Source organism: Diabrotica undecimpunctata, chromosome 2, assembly GCF_040954645.1.
Source record: "Diabrotica undecimpunctata isolate CICGRU chromosome 2, icDiaUnde3, whole genome shotgun sequence".
In the NCBI taxonomy this organism is placed as follows: Eukaryota; Metazoa; Arthropoda; class Insecta; order Coleoptera; family Chrysomelidae; genus Diabrotica; species Diabrotica undecimpunctata.
In genome coordinates this window covers 48,187,302-48,203,218 of record NC_092804.1, presented here as the reverse complement: position 1 = coordinate 48,203,218, position 15,917 = coordinate 48,187,302, and the positions used below count along the sequence as shown (strand labels likewise).

At 32.1% G+C, this 15,917-nt stretch overlaps 1 protein-coding gene and 4 non-coding genes across 5 annotated transcripts in view; 1 reads left to right on the top strand and 4 right to left on the bottom strand.

Moving 5' to 3' along the window:
* Positions 1-10,710, top strand: part of LOC140434507 (pancreatic triacylglycerol lipase-like) — a 118,670-nt gene extending 107,960 nt beyond the window's left edge. The window contains exons 8-9 of the mRNA XM_072522829.1: positions 164-364; positions 10,596-10,710. Coding sequence (XP_072378930.1) covers positions 164-364; positions 10,596-10,692 — 298 coding nt within the window. The 3' untranslated portion in view covers positions 10,693-10,710. The remainder of the gene's footprint in view (positions 1-163; positions 365-10,595) is intronic.
* Positions 3,992-4,063, bottom strand: TRNAE-CUC (transfer RNA glutamic acid (anticodon CUC)). The gene has a single exon. It is a non-coding gene; the product is annotated as a tRNA-Glu (tRNA).
* On the bottom strand, positions 4,600-4,671 carry TRNAE-UUC (transfer RNA glutamic acid (anticodon UUC)). The gene has a single exon. It is a non-coding gene; the product is annotated as a tRNA-Glu (tRNA).
* Positions 9,882-9,953, bottom strand: TRNAE-UUC (transfer RNA glutamic acid (anticodon UUC)). The gene has a single exon. It is a non-coding gene; the product is annotated as a tRNA-Glu (tRNA).
* TRNAI-AAU (transfer RNA isoleucine (anticodon AAU)) lies at positions 10,390-10,463 on the bottom strand. Its single transcript has one exon. It is a non-coding gene; the product is annotated as a tRNA-Ile (tRNA).
* Positions 10,711-15,917: the final 5,207 nt, after the last annotated feature.

Genomic DNA, 15,917 nt, shown 5'->3' with positions numbered 1-15,917 from the left:
AAAATTTATGCGGTTTCAAAAGAATTAATAGCGGAAATTGTTCATTCACTGGACTAGATCACAGTATTAAAATCTTGTTTTGAAACCTAAAAATGATCTGAATATTTTCTAAACATAGATCTATTTTATTGTTTTATGGCTTTGTAATTAAATTTGTTTTTAGGTTTAAAATTACAGAAATTACCGGCAAAACAATATACGCTTTAGGGGCAGCCAATTACAACAATATCGCCAATAATATAAACTCACTAGAAGCTAAATTTAGCTATGTCGACTTGGCAGGTGAAGAAAAGAGATTTGATCGCAGCTACATACCAGTTGTATATTTCAATAAACTACTAGTGAGAAATATGTTTGGAAATAGGTAAGAATTGATTAAGAGTATAAAATATATTTTTTAGTTTTTATATACTGTTATGCTATGTAAAATTGAAAATAATATTGGTTTGCTCTTAATATATTTCAAAGTACAAAATATAATAATTCAAGTAATTCAACTAATAAACTATAACCGATTAGCATGTTAATAGTTTTTAGGAAATTTATAATTGTAGGTAAAATTGTTGTTTGTTATCTAAATGGTAGATGGGGATAAGTGTGACGAACTCTGATTGAAGGAGATTTAAAAAAAGTGGGATAGGTATATAGGAATGAGAGTTTAGCTAGATTTTTGAGGGAGAAAAGATAATCAGTTGTTTTCCAAGGGTGCAAGGCGAACAGTCGTTGTTCTTTGGTGGTTCCCAAGTGATAATAAGCATTAGAAGTGAATGTTTGTGAGTTTTCTTGGAGTAAGTGTATCTGACGGAAGCTGATCCAGTAAAATATTGTAAGTTATACTTTTCTACTTATATATTCCAAGAGTCACTGTTCAGGCCGGAACAAGAGATTCGGTTTATCGAGAGAAGAAGAGGCTAGCATCTTTTGAACGATACGTGCATCTGGAGGAGATCATTAAAGACGAGAGGCTCGCAATAATTGTTGTAAGATTGCTGATTACCTAGGGAATTGCTAAGAATAGATAGTGTAGGCTACAAGGAACAAGGATTTGGACAACTCATCATCAGAAAGATAGTTTTTTTACCATTCGTCAGTTTTTCTTTATTAACAAAGTTTTTTTTTAATTGCTTCAGAAAAGATATAAGACCAAACGCAACATGTCATACACATTCTTGTACCTCGTGTGGCCTGAATTTAAGGGGTGGCCTGAAAAATGTATTATATTTTTACAAAATTTTGGAATACATTTAATTCGTAGAACAATTTTAATATTTGTTTTTAATACATATTTGAGTCCTCTGCAAATAGTTTCTTATGACTTTTGATGTAAAATAATTAGGGAAGCAGGAATTCAACAATTCAAAATTTCCCATTGAATTTCCTATGGCCCGTTTGACGATTCACCACCCTGTATATATATATATATATATATATATATATATATATATATATATATATATATATATATATATATATATATATATATATATATGCATAATTTCCTGCAAAGAAATCGGGAATATTCTTCCGAAGGATCCGAGCTTTTGCCTTGTCTAGTGGGAATATCCAATTCAAAACTTTGTGAAATTAAACCGCATTGAACCGCGGCATTAAGCCATAAAAGAAAATATCAAATTAAAATCATTAGATTCCGATTAGTATACTCATAAATCGGTAAAAAACAAATAGAAGATAAGCCCATCTCAACTATTATGTACTACCGATTTAAAGCTTAAAACTTATTTGTAACTATTCAAATTATCTAGAACCTCGCCAACAATATGTTATATAGTAAATTTAAATCTATATTAGAGAAAGAATTTAATTAAATTCCTCAAAAATAGTAAAACTGTAATATTAAAAATTTTAAACCCTTGTGTTGAAATAAAACAATCGGAATGTTGCACTCCACGAGTGACCGAGGAGGGGAGACATAACTTTCTTATCGTCTAAGCAAAGAGCGATGGTTTTAATTTACTTTAATTTATTTTATTCTACTCTATTCTATTTTATTTTATTTTTATTCGATTCGATAATTGACTCGAGTCCATTCCATAATCGATTTGAAGATCGATTCGATTCGATTCATTCGAGTTAAGAAGCATTTCGATGAATTATTACAAGATCAACACATCTCAAACCCTGAAGAAAGATATAGATTATAGAATAGGCGTGTTTTTCGGAAATCTGGATGTAGTCATTCAACAAATTCAAGCTAGGTTTTTAAGTATGTACAAAGTAAACGACGATTTTAAAGTCTTAGATCCTAGAAGTGGATAACTTTTCAAATCGGATCCAGAATTTTTTGCCGAAGTCGGTAAATTAGTTGCTGCGTACCCGTCAGATTTAAGCAACTGCAGATTTGTTAGAAAATAAATAAGGACACAGTTGGAATCGACAAACTTTATTTATGATGCAGCCAAAATTATTCTCATAGATCTTCATTGCACTAGTGCTTGCATACAGTCATGATGGTGTTGGTTTTACAAAAACTGTAAAGACCTGATGGTATCACTACATCCCAAAAGGGATTAGGACTGAGGAGGAGGAGTGCTTGCATACCAGAAGTGTGTCATGCGTACATCTTATTTTTAACTTTACCCGTCACGACCGCTAGTTCAGAGAGATCTTTTTCTAAACTTAAATTAATAAAATCATATACATATTCGTAGTACAAATCCAGAAGCACGGTTATCTTCTCTAGCGCTTATAAGTATCGAAAATAAGGTTGCCCATCAGATAGATATTAATAAAATTGTAGATATATTCGCTGATAGTAGTGCACGAAGAAAGTTGTTCATCTCATAGAATAATATTATGTAATAATGTAATAATTTATTAATTTTTGTTCTATTTTATTCTATACCAATCAAGATGAAAAATGTTAGTTATTATAAACAGTGCATCAATACACTAACAAATAATTATAAGTTTTTGTTACACAAGTCGCATTTAGTAATTTTTTAAAAGGTGTCCCATTTATAATTTTGGGGGGGGGGGGCACGTGCGCTACCTGAGTATATCTTAAAAATTATCTTTCATATTGATAGTTTAATTCTTAAGCTTTCATTTAGTATGCGTAGAATTACCGTATGTTCATTATTTTCTGACTAATGTTATTGCAAAAAGGATCTCTGGGATAAACAAATAGAATAATTTTTAAACTAATTGATGGATCGATCTGGAATTGGGGGTTTGTTAAATACCACAATACCCAACTTTGGCGCAATATCAAATATCTAGGTTGATTTTTAAAATATTTATAAACACTTAAGGATTTTGCCTTATTTTGCAGTTTTAGAAGCAACAGATTAATTTTACAACTTTTAGCAATCGATATTTTAAAGATTTGTTTGTGATTTAAAAGAAGTTTTGTAATTGTACCTACTTAAAATATTAACCTTTTTAATGGTAAGAAAAAACTGGTATTTTTTACACTAAGTTGTTAATAATTAAAAAAAGGCGCCTAAATATCTGCAGAAAACGTATAGGTTTTGTTTAGATAGGCTAAAAAATTTAGATACCTGTATTTGTCACAGTCCCGGGAAAAATCTTGCCCCGAGCTAGTATAGATATGAAGATTGTAAGTACCTACCTAATATTACAAACTAAATATTTTGTAACTGCATAACCCATATCAATCAAATTAAAAATATTAAACATTTAATAATTAATATTTATGAAGATTTACCTACTTTAAAAAAAGAAATTTTGCAAATTTATTCAAAAACTTCTTAATCTTGAATAAACCGTGCCACAGAATAATAATTCTGAGAAAAACATGCCAAAAATAAAATGCGAACTCAATAAAACACTTCCTACATAATTACAGATATTTTCCATCTATTAACAGATTGCAAATACCAATAATGGATTCAAGGTAGGATAATGCACTCAGAAACTGCAAATTCGTGTTAAAATATTGTGATACTGTTCATTTTACAGAATGTACAAAGATAAAAAAATAAATATAAAAAATAAAAAATAAAAAAGATTCCGGTACCGGGAATCGAACCCGAGCCTCCTGGGTGAGAGCCAGGTATCCTAGCCACTAGACCATACCGGATTGATACATGATTGCTTTTTAAGTTTAAAATGTTAGGGCAATCGGGCAATCGTAATTTAATGACATATTTATTGAAAATATATTAATATCATTTAATCTATTACAACCGACACTATCATCATAATTCACTTTAAAAGTTAATCAACAAGAATAATGATTTCTATATTTTAAGTATCTAGTAAAGTTCCTATTAGGTAACTTATGATTAACATTTAATATTTTTAAATCTACTCATATTGATAGTGATACATTTTACTTTTTAATTTTAATTTTCTTTTTAACATACTGTTAATATTTAACGAAGGTAAAGTAGTAGTATTTTTGATGTGTGTTAACCTTAACATAAATGGCAGCATAAGGTCGAAAGTGTTTAACTAGAAATTTTTTCGACTTCAAAAATACATTTTTTTATTTCGTTACTACATTATATAATACTTCTTTGTGTGTACAAAATATATTAGACTTTTAAATCAACAAAATACTTAAACTCATAATGAATAAAGTTGAATTTATTTTGTGGAAAGTTTTAAAAAAAATTCCGATACCGGGAATCGAACCCGAGCCTCCTGGGTGAAAGCCAGGTATCCTAGCCACTAGACCATATCGGATATGTACAGACTTTGCGAGATTAACTAGGAACCACCTTGGCCGTGCTAAATTTATAATTTTAACGAATTATAACTGAATCCCTATCAAAAAATGTTATTTAGAAGTGAGAGAGAAAAACTAATTAAATTTATACCAAAGAATATAGAGCGTCTATATTCTTTGTTTATACATTCTGGCATAATCCTACTAATACCAGGGGGCGAATTTTCTGTTTATTATTTCTAAAAATAAAGAAATTACTATAAAAAAACGGTAGGAGTATTGCATGTCACCCCTCGCATTGCATCGAGGGGTCCAAAAATTGGGATCGTTCAATTGTAGAGACTACTAATCTGTGAACATTTTGAGTAACATTAAATAAACGAGAAATTAAACTAAAAAGTAAAACTTTTGTAATAAATAGGTATGTTAAAACTTATAAATAAAGCAGATTTATCTAATACGGGCCACCATTGGTATTTTAAAATTGAATGCGGGGATACAAAATTTTGCTCGAAGCAAATATTAAGAGGGAAAAATTAAAAAGTTTTGATAAATGCCTACCGGTTAAAAAACCTCTATGCATTTACCGAAGAACTTTTAATATATTTTTTTAGAACAAAATAATCAAAAGTAATTATACTTACTTTAGAGTGTTTCATTCATTTTGTTTCAGCTTTTTAATCGTTTTTTATTTTTTTCATAATGAATTTTTTAATAGATTTTTTCCATAGCTAATGTTAAAGTGTTGCTATAACAACTGTTTGAGTAGATAAAGTATCACTTTAACCGCAAGGGTAGATAAAGTGACACTTTAACAGCAAGAGTAGATAAAATGTTTTAACTTTTTTTTATTCGATAAAATTTACAAATTCAAACACATTAAGGATTAAAAACAACTGAAATTTTACAATTAACATTATTAGAAATATCTATTTTTGGAGCATCACAACTTGTACTCGTTTGCTTAAACACTTGATTCGAGGTACTGGATTGATTTTCTGGTCCGACAAGTATACACTTGGATACAGCAATCTTATTGCTTATTGACTCTTCAATGTAAGATTCTGCAACAGATGACGATTTCCATCCACCTAAACGTTTAACTTTTACTAGATCAGCTCCAGAATTTGCGTAGCTGAAGAACGACGGAAACAATGCCTCGTGTACATTTCTGAATTTGCAAGTTTCAAAAAATCTGCAATCTTCTTGGGGATATTATATATAGTGTTAATCCCCTCCGGTTGAGTAGTGGACTTTTGCTGTCGGTAATTTACAAAAAAACTTACTGTGAGGTATGTTTTTGGGGCGCAAGGCAATATACTTTCTCACAATTTCCAAAGAAACTCAGTCGACTTTTCTTGTCAGTAATACAAAACGACCTTTCCTGCTTGGTTTTAGTATCAGATAATGAAACGATTATCACCGATTTTCTGTCGTCCACGTTAAACACTTCTAACTTGTACAATTCATCGGACCTAGTCGCTCCATGCACACCAAAAATAGCAATAACCTTCATCAACAAATAGACGTCATCAGGAGCTTCTGTCAGAAATTTAATAATGTCATCTGACTTTGGACTTTTTAGCTTTGTATCCTCCACTCAGGTTTTTTAGTAAGGTGGTTAACTTGCTGAATTTAGGAATGTCACAATTTTCATTCACCAACAACTTACGCTTCAGCATCGAATAATACGACCATAATGACGATGGCATCGCTTTCTTTGACTTTTCAGAAAAATACGCCAGAAGTATTTTTTCACTCACGCCATTAATATTCTTAATGTTTTTCCACTTTTTAAAAGACTGGTATTCTTTCTCATACATCATCCTAGATTTTTGTGGCAACAATAAACTTTCTGCTTCCAACGCTGCATTTTCTACATCTGGTGGCAGGTTTTCCTTTTCTTGTGTCAATTCTTTTCCGCCCATTTCGTATTTATTCACTTTGTACACAAAACTCAACAATATTCTCCGCAAAAACCAAAACGTAACATTTGTTTGACATTTGTTGACAGAGTAATTCATATCCCTAGCAACGGAGCAACACAATTGTGATTTTTGTGCCAAAAATTACAATTTTCTCTGAAATTCTATTTTTCACCTGAACTTGAAGTCTTGCTATAGAAAAAAAATGTTGTATTGCACACGACAATAAAATCGCATTACCTTCTCGAGCATAATTAGCGCCTCGATTGACGTCTCGACGATAAAAAACGCTCTCGAAGATAAAGTACAATTTTATCGTCTTGTACAATAAATACCTATTATTCTCCGATATTAAAAACATTAGAGGTTGGTAGTTTTTACCCACTTGGTATTCCAATTTCAAAGGGTTTCAAAATATTTGATATAATAGTTCTAGTAAAAGGTGGAAAACCATCTCGTGGTCATAATGAAACGGAAAAAAGTAATGAAAGAAGATTGAAATTGTACAATTTATTAATCCTAAATATTACCTTAGATTTAAGACATTCTTCTAAACGGAAACAAACAACTACACTTCTTATCTTAGCATCTACGCATCTACACATCTTAGCATCTACGTATCTTAGCATCTACGTTCAAGATATTTTATGTTCTCTCAAATATGTAAGAGATATTCAGAAGGAAGTGAAAGAGCAGCCTCTTTCTGTGATTGCACATATTTTGCGCCACGAGCAGATTGATATTGTTTTTAGATATATCCCCAAAGGTAGTGCTTGCTCAATGGCTAGTAACATTGTCCCTGAAGTCCCTAGAAAAATGGTTCCGTTCAAAAATTTTTAGAATTTTGAGACATATTTACCCCACAACTATAAAAGTTCTTTGTAATTGCCGCAAATAATGGGATTACCACTTGTTTTGTGTAAAACTTAAGAGGTCGCTGGTTAAATGAAATTAAAATAATAATGCAGAAAAAATGTGATATTTTGACTATAAATAAAAGTAGCGAAAATAGCAAATATTTAATTGTGAATAAATTACGAGAATTAACTAGCTTTAACTTATACTGTTATCTGTACAAAGAACATGGACTTACCCTTTGAAATATTGGTGTATTCGTAGCCAGTGGATTAGCGTTAAAGATTCGTATCTCGATAGGACGAGAACCGATAAAACTGGGTGCGTTTCGTTCGCTCGCTAGTCTCGTGACGAAGTGTCTTTGAGATGGTCAAAAAGAACACTCTGACCATTAGGCGGTTCATGTGCATCCCATAAATCATCCCTATTGTAGGGCGCTTCTGAATAGCGACAATCTAATTCAATGGCCACAGTAATATGATACACGTTTTGTGTATATTGGCGACACAAAAATAACAAAAGAGAAAGTCAAATTCTCTGAACTTAAAACAGAATAAATGATCTAGCCAGTTTAACAATGCGATTTTACTGAATAACAGGAAACAATATATTTTAAAGCAAATACGTAAGTTAGGATATACCATTAAATTAGATCATATTATAGTACAGTAAAATAAAGTAAAAAAATGTCAAATATTAAATAAATACTAAAAGTGTAATCACATATGGCAGTAAAGTTTGGCCAATGAAACAAAGAACAGAGAAACTGTTACTAGCAACAGAAATGGACTTCTGGAGAAGAGCAGCAGGCAAATCAAGAAGAGATCGGATGCCAAATAAGAGAATACGAGAAATGATGGGAGTCAAGCATACAATAGTTGATGACATAAAAACAAAACAGTTAATATGGTACGGCATGTACAGAGAATGCCAGATGACAGGATTCCGAAACAGATTTTGAGGTGAATACCACAAGGAAGAAGAAAAAGAGGAAGGCCGAAAAGAAGCTGGAGAGAGGGAATTGAAAAAGAACTAGAGGAAAGAGAAATCCCTACAGGCCTATGGTTAAATAGAGAAGAATGGCGGTTAGAAGTCGGAAGGCGTCGGAGAACGCTGTGAACCGATAGTAGTACCTAGTAGTAGTACTACATACTTTCCCAAACACCACTTATATCTTCTTACATTCTTGCGAAGCCAAATATATTGTTATATCAATAAGCCTTTTTAATTTATCCTATTCTCCAAAACCTGATTATTGTAATTATGGCCTCTTTTTGAACTGTACCCAAAGCAGTTACTATATTTTGTTTCCCAGATAGTTTTTATTTACACAACGAAAATATGTGATCTTTAGATATGCAATGTCTTTCAGTTAAACGAGGTAATTTTTTTAAATCTGAACATCCTATTTTAGACCACGTTGTATATTCGGTTTGTGTTCAAAATAATAAACAAGGCCAGCAAAAATTTTTTTCCCTTCTAATAGACCCGGTTAACCAGTCACATTTATTGTACTAATTTACATTAAATCCAAGATTTTGACGATTATCTGACGATTTAATAGAAGATAAATCTGGCTGTGGTCAAACCCAGGGGGGGGGTTTGGGTATTAACACCCCCCTCCAAGGCATTATTCCGACACTATAACTCACAAATTTTAAGGACTCAAAAAAGAGGTGTTAGCATAAAAAAAAATTCGGTGTCCAACCAAACCACAGGAAAATTCTAGGTGTGCCACTGTATCTTCACAGTTTTGATTTCGATTAACGTATCCAATTTATATAACCAACCAACAGTGGTACATAAATTGTAAAAATATTCTTACCAAACCAAGAAACAATACAAATACAAATATACGAAATACAAATTAACCAAACCCTAATTAAATAAAAGCATAAAATCGCACCAAAAACAAGCGAGGGTGCTCTCCCTTGTCTGCATATTTCAAGGGAATTATGAAGTGAAACGACAAAAATTATGTTTATCTATCGAGTGTATTGTTCGTATTGGGAAACTATATTGCTGCCTTCGTGAGTTCCAATGCTAATGCTCCCTGCGTACGGATAGTGCCCAAATTTACACTTTGTATAATAGTAAGAGCGCTTGTTGTTTCTCGCTATTCAAAATCAACAAAACAGTGGAGCGCGTGTAAAAAAGGCTAAGCCTTCATTGCCTCCTCTGACGAGCCGCCACTGGTCATATGCGAAGTTATATTCTCAATGCTGTAATACAGTATCAAAAACTATAGAACAGTTTACAGGAATATGATATTACGTATTTGTGCTGATACATGATTGAAAATAAACAAAAAAAATGACTTAAAAGTGCAAATACGAAGCTTTAACAAAAAAATTCAAAGGTATACTTAATTGTTTGAAAAAATTAATTTGTTGGTAAGACTGTGACAACTAATTTTGCAATTTTGTTGCAAAAAAATTTAAAAAATTTTCCGATACCGGGAATCGAACCCGAGCCTCCTGGGTGAAAGCCAGGTATCCTAGCCACTAGACCATATCGGAATTATAAAATTGTGGAAGAATAACCAATTTATTCAATTACATGGAAAGTCGGTATTCTAAAACAAGGTTTGAAATAATTTTTTAATGATTACATTATTTTTCATTTTTAAATTTGAATTTTTGAACATTAAAATTGATCTTATATTTTTCGGAATAAACAAAATTATGCTAATCATGTGTGATCAGTAAATAGAAAGTAGAGTACAATAATTCACCTTTGAAAATATTTTCTTTTCTCATTTTACACATTTTGATCTAATCTAATCACTAAAATAAGAAAATATTAATTGAAGAGAAAAATAAAGGCGGCATAAGGTTTTCAATAATAATTGTCTCCGTCCGGAGTGGTAATTCTATTTTTATATGTCTTGTAAACAAATTATATTTATAAAATGTCTAAAAACCGTGTTTTTAGAGACAACAGATGAAAAAAGATTGGCCCATGGGGGGATCGAACCCACGACCTTCGCGTTATTAGCACGACGCTCTAACCAACTGAGCTAATGGGCCATACACAGTTCCAACTTGATTACAAGATTTAAACACATTACATGATTATATTTATTACATAACAATATTAATTAATATTTCTTTTTTTAGATCCATTCTATTATTAGTATTAACGCTTTATGTTTATTTTAGTTGGCAGTATTGCAAGCGAGGTACAAAAACTGGAAATTTTGATGACAAAATGTATGAGCTGCTGTTATTAACACGAAGTAAAATGGCATGTACTTAATAAAAAAAACTAAAAAATTATTTTGTTTTACTTAAAGAAAATTGCCAGTGTAGCGAAGTGCGTATTCGTATAGCCATATTTGTTTATCAAATAATTAAGATTACACAGATCACAGTGAGAGTTCCTGCATATTGGTACTCTAATGATCTCTCTTCATTTTCAGTAAATTTCCTCTTTAGTTCTTCTTCAAATTTCTTTTGAGTTTTGGCTCTTTTAGTTTACCCAGATCTAGAATTTTCTTTCTTGGTTGACTTTTTTTTGCCTGTCAGCTGATCCTCCAGCTGAAGTGTACCTGAACCACACCATAACCTGAACTAGTAGGTGGTTCAAGCCGCAGCATACACCTCGTCTACTTTTTACATGCAGAATGCTTGTAGCTGATCGCTTTTCTATCAAGATGTGGTGTATTTGGTTCACAACATCCCCTCCAGGGGGTATGCAGGTGCCTTTGAATATATTGACCGTTTTCATTCGTAGATATCTCTATGTAGGCTATTCTTCTTCTTCTTAGAGTGCCGTCACCCTACGGAGGTTGGCAATCATAATAGCTATTTTTATTTTGCTGCTCTAAACAAATCAATCGATCTGCATTGATACCAATCACGTAGATTCTTCAACCATGAGTTCTGCCAACAGATCTTCTTCCTTGAATCTTTCCCTGTACTATGAGTCTCAAAATTTCATACTTTGGTCCCCTCATCACGTGGCCTAGGTATTCCAGTTTTCTGGTTTGTATAGTGGTGATTAGTTCTGTTTCTTTACCAACCCTCTCCAGTAGGTACTTCTTTATTTTTAATTCTATCACTCTAAGATATTTTTAATACTCTGCGGTATAACCAGAGTTCGAAAGCCTCGATTCTTTTTAAATTGCATTTTTTAATGTCCAAGTCTCAGCTCCATATAATAATATTGAAAATATATAACAGCGAATGGTACGTAGTCTGATCTCCAAATTTAGATTTTTGCACGTTAGGAGCGTGTAAATGCTCATCTGGCAATATTTATTCACCTGTTTATTTCTGGAGTATGATCATTGATTTCATTGATCAAAGTTCCCAAGTACTGATATTTTTCTACTTGTTCTATCACGTTACCATTTATTGTCAATAGGTGATGTATATTTTGTAGGTCTTTTTGTAATTAGCATATACTTCGTTTTTTTAGCGTTTATAGTAATTCCCATCTCACAACTATTCATACTTAAGCTTTCGATAAGATGTTGTAGATCTTCTATACTCGTTGCTATGATCACAGTGTCGTCTACATGTCGTAAGTTGTTAATAAATTTTCCATTAACGGTAACTTCAGCTTTGATATTATTGAGCGTGTTTTGGAAAATTATTTCAGAATATAAGTTAAACAAACGTGGCGATAAAACACATCCCTGTCTAACTCCTCTACAGATCTTTATTTCTTCTGAGTGTTGCCCATCAATTTGAACTATGGCACTTTGGCTCCAATATAATGTTTGCACTATATTTATGATTTTACTGTCAATGTGCTTGTTCATAAGTATTGATATTAGTTGTTCATGTCTTACTTTATCGAAAGCTTTTTCGTAGTCAACAAAACACAAGTGTAGATCTACGTTTACATCCTGACACCGCTAAATCAATATGTTGATGGCAAATAGTCCTTCTGAAGTACCCATTCCATTTCGGAACCCGAACTGCGTCTCGCTAATATCCTCCTCTAGTTTTTCGTATATTCTCTTATGTATTACTTTCAGCAGTACTTTTAAAGTATGACTCATGAGGCTCAGTGTTCGATAATCAGAGCACTCTTTTGCTGCTTGTTTTTTAGGGATGGTTATAAATGCTGACTTCAGCCACTCTTATGGTATTATTCCCGTATCGTACACCGTGTTGAATAAATCTGCCAATACTTCTAAGTTATCCTCTTCCACTAGTTTTAACAGTTCTACTGGTATTTCATTTAATCCAGCTGCCTTATTTTCTTTAGAATTTTTGATAGCATATTTGATTTCATCTATCGTGATCTTCTAAGGATTTAATTCTTGTATTTTCTGCATTTCACCTCTTTCATCTTGGAAAAGTTCTCTAACGTACTCCTCCAATCGTCTTAATTTCTCTGGTAAATCTATTAGTAGTACTCCTTTTTTGTCTTTTATGTGTCCTTGCTGTCTATTTCGACCCATTCCAGTCACTTCTCTTATTTTTTGTGCATATTTCTCATATCATATTTTGTTTCTAGTTCTTCTATCTCTTTACATTGTTTCATCAAATAGATTTCCTTAGCTGTTTTGATTTTTTTCCCTAATTATTCGTTGTATTTCTTTATACTTCTGTAGATCTTTTCCTTTATATTTCCTTCTGTAATAGTATTTCTTCTGTCATCCACTTTTTTTTAGTCTCTGACCTATGTTGTATCAAACTTTCTTGAGTTGGTTTCAGTATTGTATTTTTTATTTTATACCACTTTTTATTTACATCCATAATTTGTTGGTTGCCAGTTAGTGTTTTTTGCATATTAACATTCACATTATTTTTTAATTCGTTTTTTAGCATTCTTACATTAATTTTTGGTTGTTGTTTTCTGAGTTGTTCTTTTTAATTTTATTGTCACGTCAGCAACTAACGGATTGTGGTCTGAGTTAACATCTGCTCCAGGATAAGTTTTAACTGAGGTTATAGAGTTTTTATATCTGCTATTTACGAGTATAAAGTCTATCTGGTTTTCTGTATGTGAAGGAGACTTCCATGTATATAGTCTGCTCTTAGGAAGCTGAAACCAAGTATTGGCAATTACCATATCCTTTTCTTGGCAGAATTCTATGAACCTTTCTCCTCTCTCGCTTCTAGTTCCTAATCCGAACTGTCCAACTATATTTTCAACTGTACCTACTCCAACTTTTGCATTAAAGTCTCCTAAAAAGCAAGTAATATCTCTAGATTTTGTTAACTTGATTGTATTGTGTAATTCTGAATAAAACTTTTCGATCTCATCTTCGGTCTTATCAGCTGTGGGAGCATAGACTTGGATCATATTAATTTTACAGTTCCGTGCTTGAATTTTTAGCATTATTATTCTTTCTGAGATTTAAATCACACCTAGCACTGATTTTCTAATACAGTTTGCTTATGATGAAAGCTATTCCGTATCGATGATCAGTTTTGGCTCCTCCAGTGTAATAAATATTGTGGTTATTTATTGATATCTCTCCATTTCCTGACCATTGTACATCGCTAACCCCAAGTATATCTATATTTAGCCTCTGTTTCAAAAATATTTTCAGTGATTCTCACTAACCTCTTTGTTTCATTGCGGTTTCTAATTTTAAAATATTGGGATCAATAGGAAAGCCAAGCAAAACATCTTAGGGTTCAAATAAAACTACAGTTTTTACTGAAAAAATATTTATTTTCGTAAATGGTAGTATTTTTTGCAGAATATAAGATCATATATGTAATGTCATATTTTTCTTATATTAATTATATTTGAAAAATGGATCAGCACCTCGAAAAAAATTATCATCCATATTATGTGCCAATATATTTATTTATAAATATGTTTAAGTAAGAAAACTTTTACTTTCAAAGTATGGTCTTACCCAATGCACATATAACTTGATATCAAACCGTTTTAAAGCATCGCTTGATATACTGATACAAGATTCACTTTCGACCACTATTATCCCAAACTTTGTAGTTTTAAAGCACTGTCAGCCAAAACATAACAACAAAATGGAACAATACCAAGGTTTTCTCAGATGATTAGGTAATAGATATATAGCTGATGGAGATTCTAAAGCTAAACATACATAATGGGGCTGATAAGTAATAACAACTAAGGGTAAGGAATTACTTGCAGCCAGATCAAATAACAAGTCAACATACTTAAGTCCTGGCTAACCAACCTTTTAGTCCAGCGATCCAAGAAAACTGCTCGATCTACTAAATTTTTGGATCATACAAGTAATTAGTAAAAATTATTTTCAGGTTGAGTCTTCTCTAGATTTAATATCGGATTACTCGCCAATCATAACCTCACTGTTCAATAAAATTATTGAAAAACCAAGGCAAACAACTCTATATAACCATAAAACAAACTGGGTAGAATTTAGGGAACACTTCAATCGCAAATCAATCTGCAAATTCCATTAAAAACAAAAATCTAACAAAGTAGTAAACCATATCAAGAACAAAGGTATCTAGGTTTACTTAAGTTCTCTTGCAGCCTCTGAAGATACAGACTACTCACTTTAGAAGACAACAAAAAAGTTAAAACAACCACAACAATATTGTCCTCCAATAAGAGACATGCAGGGTAAATGGGCCAGAGATAAAAGAGAAAAAGCCACAGTGCTGAACACCTAGTAAAAGTTTTTGAATCAAAGGAACCAGATCATAACAACAATTATAGCAAGATTCATAACCTCTTAGAAGACCCCCTTTAACTGGACTTATCGATTAAAGATTTCACGCTTACCGAAATGAGAAATACAATTATGAAAAATATAAAACTAAAAAAGGCCTAGGGTTTGAAATGATTACAGGCAAGTTATTGAAAGAATATACAATAAAAGGGTACAACTATCTGAAGCGCATTTTCAACGCCATCATAAAAACAGGCTACTTTCTGAGTCAGTAGAAAATTTCACAGATTATCCTGACACCAAAACCTGGAAAAAAACCAGAAGACCTATAAGTTTGCTGCCGATTCTATCAAAGGTATTCGAAAAGCTTCTATTGATAAGATTGATTTCAATCTTAGAAAAAACTAAACTTATTCCGGACCACCAATTCGGCTTCAGGTTAAGCATGGGACAATCGAACAGAACCCTTTAGTATTAAAACGCAAAAGACTTGATTCACTTTCGACCACTATTATCCCAAACTTTGTAGTTCTAAAGCACTGTCCGCCAAAACATAACAACAAAATGGAAGATTTGAAGTAGTTTGAAAGATTTCTGAGTTACACAATGCTATCTGGATGGAGCAATGTTCTCTGGGGGATTTGGAGTGAAATTTTATTAATTATAGGAATTAGAATATGTTGTGATTTTGTCCCTGTTTAGGCAATGCATAGTAATGTATTTAATATTTTCATTTTATTCTTAGTACTGATTAAATAGGTAATAGACCAATTCAATTTTTTTGTACTTATTAGATTACATATTATATCCAACTGCATAATTGAATAACTAGTTTCTACTGCAATATGTGGTCTATAAAGTTGGTATCTGCATATTCGTCTCATTGTAA